Source organism: Azolla caroliniana, unplaced genomic scaffold (assembly GCF_043228905.1).
Source record: "Azolla caroliniana isolate FFs.n. ecotype wild unplaced genomic scaffold, voAzoCaro1.0.p SCAF_13, whole genome shotgun sequence".
Classification (NCBI taxonomy): domain Eukaryota; kingdom Viridiplantae; phylum Streptophyta; class Polypodiopsida; order Salviniales; family Salviniaceae; genus Azolla; species Azolla caroliniana.
In genome coordinates this window covers 9,332,647-9,340,293 of record NW_028230448.1, presented here as the reverse complement: position 1 = coordinate 9,340,293, position 7,647 = coordinate 9,332,647, and the positions used below count along the sequence as shown (strand labels likewise).

At 41.7% G+C, this 7,647-nt stretch overlaps 1 protein-coding gene across 1 annotated transcript; it reads right to left on the bottom strand.

Annotated features, from left to right (window-relative positions):
- Nucleotides 1-3,892: 3,892 nt before the first annotated feature.
- LOC147856061 (uncharacterized) lies at nt 3,893-4,588 on the bottom strand. Its single transcript, XM_087329091.1, has one exon. The coding sequence runs from the start codon at nt 4,586-4,588 to the stop codon at nt 3,893-3,895; it is 696 nt and encodes a 231-aa protein (XP_087185217.1).
- Between the last annotated feature and the right edge of the window lie 3,059 nt (nt 4,589-7,647).

Here is a 7,647-nt window from a genome sequence, read left to right as displayed (position 1 = left end):
GCACTATTTGCAAAGGGACAAAAAGTCAAGTCGGATATTGACTTATGGCACAAGTAGATCGGCTACGTCAATTATCAGAGGCTTCAAGATCTACAGTTGAAACAAGTAGTATTCTGCTTGTCGAAATTCAGTGGCCAGAAAGACCAAATTTGTGAAGCCTACAAGCTTGGGAAGCAACACGGACTACCGTTCTCCAACAAGTGAAACAAGAGTCGGAACAAGCTCGATTTGATACATTTGGATGTATGGGGACTGACACAAAATGTAAGCTTAGACGGGAGTTGATACTTCATCTCGTTTATCGACAACTACATCCAGCACACATGGATCTACCTCATTGAGAAGAAAAGTGAAAAGCCTTGTCAAAAGGGAAACGGAGAGGAATATTAAGTGCTTGTGGTTGGATGGCGGAAAAGCATACTTTTCTGGCTAGTTCAACTATTATTTGCAACTGTTGTTCGGTCAACAATTACTACTTTGCCGACACAGTATAAGACGAACGTTCGTACCGAACGTTCTATCAAGAAGTTGTGGTTAGAAGAATAGATACTAATTATCTGTAAACTTATCGGTGATAACAGACACCGAGATCGTGACTTATGTAATATAGTTTAGACAGAAAGAAATAGATGGCAACAAGTAATTCGTACACAGATTTCCTAACCAAACTTTATATTACTAAATACGACGATAGATTTTTACAATGCCTTTGGTTCCTTTTATAGGTAACCCAAAGGCCTTTTCTCATCAAGAAATCCTACTGCCTATAATTATCAAGAATTACAAAACTTCGTAACTAACTATGTCCTATTCGCCTATCTGCTGAGTCATCGATCCAAACTGTCGATCCGACTCCGACTCCGACTCCAAGCATTCTTCTGACTCCGACATATCTATACTTGTCCGGGTAACACTTGGCACGCCCATGGGCCAGGACGTTGTCCAGTGAACCCACGGAACCCTTTACTCCTACTGCTCTGAGGAAAGATCTTCCTCCATCTCCAAATCATCGCCTGCGTCATCCTGCAAAATGTCGAATAAGGAGGGTTTTGCTTCCTGTGTTGCCACGCCTACATCGTCTTCGTCTTCATCTTTGGTGTCCTCCCCGTCGTTGTTTTCCTGGTGGGCTTCTTCGGTTGATGGTCTTGGCTCTGCTAAATCTGGTGCTCCGAGTCCAAGTGTTTTGGTTACTCTTTCGACTTCGATATTGTCTAACTCGACAGATGTCTAGACATCATGCTTGTCGAATTCCTACATGACTCGGTTAATTTCTTCTTTAAAATAAGCCACCATGTCGTATAGGTCCTTAGCAATATCTTCCTGAACTGTTGTCATTGCTTCCTCCAACATCTTGAGGAAGCCTTTGCCCTGAACTTTCCTATTTTCTCTGTCGGCTCTTAATAGTTAAAGCTTCGCGGCTTGCACCGACCATGTTTGCTAACCCTTCTCTAGCGATTCATTGACCAATTTTAGGGTGTTAATTCTATGACGTCTAATGATCGCTTGAACCTTGTCCTGAGTCATTCTAGCCTCAAACTGTGTTGTTGCTAATGTTTTCCGCAAATCAATGATTACCGCATTGGTATGTCCTTCTGCCTGCATCAGTTTAGCTTGTGTCACTAAGAGGTCAAGTCACCTTTTCTTGGAGACCGTTTGAATTTCTGCACATCGGTTTTCCAGCTTCCCTTTCTCTTCATTCCAGTCGTTCTGCTGTTGAATCATTTTTTCGTTGATTTCGTCTATCAGTTTGTCTTTACCAGCCAACTGTGTTGTAAAACAAGTCTCTTTGCTCTTGACATACTCTTCCAATTCCTCAACTTGTTTCCTTGTAGCCTCTTGTTGTTGGGCTAACTATCAACGTAATTCTTGTATCACATTATCTTTTTCCCCCAAAGATCTATCGGCCGCCATTTTTGCCGATTGTAATCGAGCCTCCCTTTCTCTAGACCTGTCTTCGGTCTTTTCTGCCCTAATTTCTACCTCTCTTCGTGCTTTTTTGGCTTGGTCCAACCTCTTTTGTAATTCTGAATCCGTCTCCAAAGGTTTTCTTTGTGACTCTGGCTATAATATCTGTTCTCTCGCTTTTTCTAGAGCCACTTGTTCTTCTTGCAGTTTATTCTTCAACTGTTGATTTTCTGCCTGCATCCATTTATACTGTGCATTAAGCACATCTGCAGCTGTTGTAGCCTGTTTGTATAATTTGGCCATATCTTTGGCCGCTCTGCTCGCCTTTTCATATTCTCGGTGGACTTCCACCAGTGCCTCATGTAATGGTGGTATCTGAATGGCTTCACCTCTATTTTTAGCATTTTGCTGTCGACCAATTCGATCACTTCCACTTGCTCGTTTGGTTCGACAGCTCCACATAATGACTTTTGGATCATTATTTGATCTCTGTGCTCTTGCGCCATTCTTTCCGACACTTCTTGAAGTCTTTTAGCTAACCATTCTACCAATTCATATGATGTTCCGAATTGTAGAATGGCAACTAGCTCATGTGCTGTTGTCGGGATGTCAGAAAAACCAAGTGCCTCTTGCACCATTGTCGTTGATGCCTGCCCTTTTTGAACTCGTGACATGTCATCTGGATTGACACGAGGTACTTGTGTGCTTTGGGCGGCTTGATCGTTAGTTCTCTTTTTCTTCTGCGCAGGTTGTTCTTGCTCTAGTCTAGAGTATCTTTGGGACCGTTGGTTCACCCTGCGTTGCTTCGGCGGTTGTTGGTCAATGTCGACTCGTCTCGATTCCTGCTGCTGTGAGGGTTGCTCGTCTATCGTCCCGCGTTGTTGCATCCTCTATGGTGGAAACTCCGGATGTTGAGTCGGTTGTTGCTGGGTAGGTTCGGGTTGCTGTATCGACTGTTGAGACTGCGTCAATTGTTGTTGTTCCGATTCTTGTTGTTGCCTTGGGTCCGGTTGGTCAAATTCGGTCTGAGTGGTATCGTCCTATGTTGATTCTTCTTCCCTCCACTCTTCCCATTGGACTTGTCGTCGGGTTCAGGATGACTGTACCTAAGGCAGCCGACGCACCACTGATTGGTTTTCTGGCTCTGAAGTAAAAAATAATACTGATAACCAACGAGCAAAATTCGGCTTCATTGGTTTTCCCTTCTAAACTCCGTTCAGTTGCTCTCTCAGAGCATCTGCCGACAGTAGCCCCCAATCGAAAACTTCGCCTTCATAAGCAGCGATGATCAATCCGGCCCTCTTCTTAGGCATACAGTAGAAACTTGGACTAACAAACCCTACTTCCAATAAAAATTTTGCAACTTCATGAAAAAACACGTCCATACCTCCTTGTGTCTGATACGCTTTGGTAGAGAGCGAATATTCACCGAAATAGGACCACAGACCATCCTCTATGACCTTGTTGACAACGTCGAACCCGCCTCTTGGCATCTCCAACATGGCTCTTACCTTCTTATTCGTAATCGTCGAGACACCGATTTCTGCCAATAGAGCTTCTGCGTTCGGGTGCGGCTCTGCTTCTGCGACTTTCAAAATTCCCTGTAACTTATTGCAAACGAGCCAACGGCGCAAGTTATCAGATACAACAATTGGCATGTTGTTGTCGTCGATTGACAGATCATCACTCAGTGGTGGCTATGAGAAACGTTGTGGGTTATGGCGAATACAATCAGAAAACCTTTGAGCTCGAATGCGTTTCTGCTTCTGTGGTGAAACAGTCATTAAAGAAATAGGTTTTAAGAGATTAATTTTTTGCATGATGCCTAGGGAATAAAAGTACTATTAATGTTGTAATGACTAGGAGTACTAGTGGAGTAATGGCTAGAAATAGTAATAATGACTAATAGAAATATGCCTCCACTACTTTTACTTATAGCCTTCTGAAATTACTCCAAGAATCTCTTCGTGACAGTTTTTTTTTTTTTTTACTTTTCTTCCGATTCAACCTTGAATGGTTTTTCCGGCATGTGTCCATGATATGGTTTAAGCCGGAAACCATTGACCCATTTCGGTAAAATCTCCCCTGATAGGGTTCCTAGTTGATACGTACCATTTTTACTGTTCACAATCCAAACTGGCCCCTTCCATCTATACCGAAGTTTTCCTGGCATCGCCCCCATCTTGGTCTGGAAAACCAGTACTGGTTTCCCGATTTCGAATTGAGATTCGGTTTTTCGTCGGTGTCGATTTACAAATGCCTTTGTTTGCCTTTGCTTGTGCTCCAAAGCTGTCATAGCTTGTAGTCGGTCTTCTTCTAACAGCAATAAAGATTCTTTCCGAATTTGCTTCGACTGTAGTTCATTTAATTTTTCGGTTGCTTGTATTCGGAGTGTCAGAATCTGGAATTCGATTGGCATCACTGCCTCCAATCCAAAAGCCATTCGGAAAGGTATTGATTTAATAGATGTTTTGTACGACGTGCGATATGCCCATAAAGCACTGTGCAACTTTTGATCCCAATCCATACGATTCTCATTTACTATCTTCTTGAGTATCGTCTGTAGAGTTTTGTTTGTCGACTCTGCCAATTCATTCGCTTGTGGATAGTAAGGCGTGCTTTTCTTATGAACCACTGCATAGTAGGTAGACAATTCATGAACAAGTTTGTTAATGAAATGCATACCTTGATCGCTCACTAATTCTATTGGGCAACCAAATCGACACCATATACTTTCGTACAAAAATTTTGTTGTTGAAGTTTCCGTATTATCCCTAAGAGCTTTAGCTTCTACCCACTTCGTACAGGAGTCAGTAGCCACTATAATATATCTATTGCCTGTTCTTATTGCTGCCGGTTTGAATGGGCCTACAAATTCCAAACCCCATTTCTGGAAAGGTTCAAGAGTTAACACAAGTTGAAATGGCATTCGGTCCCTTTCTGTCGGTTGTCCCATACATTGGCACAAATCACATTTCCGACAATATTCGACTGCATCCTTCATCATTGTCGGCCACCATAAGCCACCGTTCCATATTTTTCTTGCTGTGGTTTCTCCAGCATAGTGACCTCCTGCAATTCCACAGTGTGATTCCTGAAGAATGACCGATTTTTCGAATTGTCATACTGTTCTTCTCCAAATACCATCTACTCCTTTATGATACTGAGTGTCGTTCAAAAGACAAAAATTACGACTCCGTACCGCCAACATTTTCCTTTCGTCTGCCGATAAATGTTTGGGTGGTAACCCTGTTGTAAGAAAGATTGTCATTTCTGAGATCCAATCATCGTCACTTTCTTCATTTACACCATGTGCATTTACTACTTCCACTCGAAAAAGCTGGCCATCCGGAAAATCATCCTTGACACATGTGCCTTCTTCTCCTGACTCCAGTCGACTGAGATAATCGGCCACTACATGCTATACTCCTGGCCGATGTAAAATGTTGAATTCGAATTCTTGGAGTAGAAGAGTCCATCTTGCTAACTTGCCAGTTAACTCTTGTTTCGAGACCAAATAAAGAAGAGCCGAATGATCAACATGAAATGTAAACTTTTTCCCCAAAATATAGTGTCGAAATTTATTGACACTATAGATCATTACTAAAGCTTCCCTCTCAGTGGTAGAGTAATTTCTTTCTGATGTCGAGAGTTTCCGACTAGCATAGTAAATTGGCCTGTACCAATTCGGTTCGGTTAACTGCATTAATGCACTTCCGATTGCGATGTCCGATGCGTCGACAAAAACATGGAATGGCTTATTCCAGTCAGGTGGTTGAACGACTGGAACTTTGGACAACATTTTCTTCAGACAATCATATGCATCCTATTCCACACTTGTCCACTGAAAAGGAACTTTGTGTACTGTTGTATGTAAGGGAATGGCGATATCCGCAAGATATCTTATCATTTAGTTGTGCCATCTAATTTGCCCCAAAAACCGACTGAGAGCTTTAGCATTTGTGGGTGCCGATGCTTCCAGTATGGTTTTAACCTTGTCAGAGTCCACTGCAATTCCTTCCTGACTGACAATATGGCCTAATAATGTGCCACTAGTGACCCCGAATGCACATTTCGCTGGATTTAAACTAAGTCGTCCTACCCACCATTTCTCCAAACATAGTCGTAAATGCTCAAAATGTTCGGTTTTCCGACTATAAACAACAAAATCATCCAAAAATACTTGCATAAAGGCAGGAATGTAATTCCCAAATATTTCCTCTATCACTCTTTGAAATGTCGTCGGAGCGGTCTTCAAGCCAAACATCATTACTACTGCTACAAACACTCCCCATTCTGTAACAAAAGTTGTCTTTTCTTGATCTTCCGGATTCATCCGAACCTGATTATAACCACTAAAACCATCTAGGAAACTATATACTTCATGGCCAGCTACCGCATCCAATATACCATCCGTAAATGGTAATGGAAACGCATCCGTAATGGTAGCCGCATTTAGTTTTCGGTAGTCAACACATACCCGAATCTAGCCATTCTTTTTCGGAACTACGATGATTGGACTTAACCATGTTGATTTTTTCATCGGACGAATAAACCCTACTTTCAAAAGTTTATCTATTTCTTCTTTAACTTTAATAGCATAATTAGGATTTAACCGGTACCTGCGTTGTTGAACTGGCTTTGCATCCTTATGCAAGTTGATTTGATGTTGACAAAAAGCTGGATCTAGTCCCTTCATATCTTCAAAAGACCAGGCAAAGACATCCTTATATTGCTTTAATAATGTTGTTAACCTTTGTTTGTCCACTTCTATCATATCCTTAGCAATGAGTATCATTTTCAACTCATTGTCCCTATCTCCTTCTGCCAAATTTATTTCCTCCAATGCTAAAGCTTGAACTCATTGGGACACCTTCATTTCTCTATCGGTAGCTTCTTGCTGGAGTCGTATTTCCTTCATTGCTTGCTCATCTATTGGAATTTCCTCCTGGGAATCCACATATGGCGTCAAGGCTTGTAAAATATCTACTTCGAACAAAGGAATGATTTTCGGATTATCATCAAAATACTGATTTTCTTCGACCTCCTCTAATCCTTCCATCATATTGACGGACTCAACATACAGATGCAAACATTGTTTGCTTGTTGCAACCTTGTTCTGTGTCAAAACCCGGATTTTCGTTTTGCCTTTTCTGAATGTTAGTTGATTCTGATTCCAATTCTGCTTGATGTTAGCAGTCTTTAATCACGGTCACCCTAATAACAAAGGATATGCACTAGGAGCTTCCAAATGAAGTATTACCGCCGATATCAGAAAACTATGACCACCCAATACCACCTCTAATTGGCAGAGTAAACCAATTGGTCGTACCGTAGTGGTATCCGCCATTCTTAGCAAAAATGGGCAATCTTCCCATTTAGTAATTCCCAACCTATCATAGGTGGTTTTATTAATGACATTCACTCCTGAGCCCCCATCGATAATCGTATTTTCGATTTCCTGACCCTGAATTATTACTTTAATCGATGGATTTTTCTCATCCATGATTGAAGGGTTGGTGCTCGGCTGACTATAGTGTACCAATACTTGTTCTAACCCCTTTTGGGCAATCAATGTCGCCACTTTTTCGGTAAATCTAGGGACCAACTTAAGTAATCCGGTCAATGGTAATGTCACTTGGCAATCTGCCAAGAGCTTCCAAGTTTCCTCTTGTTCTGGTACAACAATAACTCATGGTAATTCGGTAGCTTGGTTAATTTCATTGTCTTGGAGCATCCGGT

What these genes read in the sequence shown, in the direction of transcription:
- LOC147856061 (XM_087329091.1), bottom strand. Translation starts at nt 4,588, where the DNA reads ATGCATTTCATTAACAAACTTGTTCATGAATTGTCTACCTACTATGCA.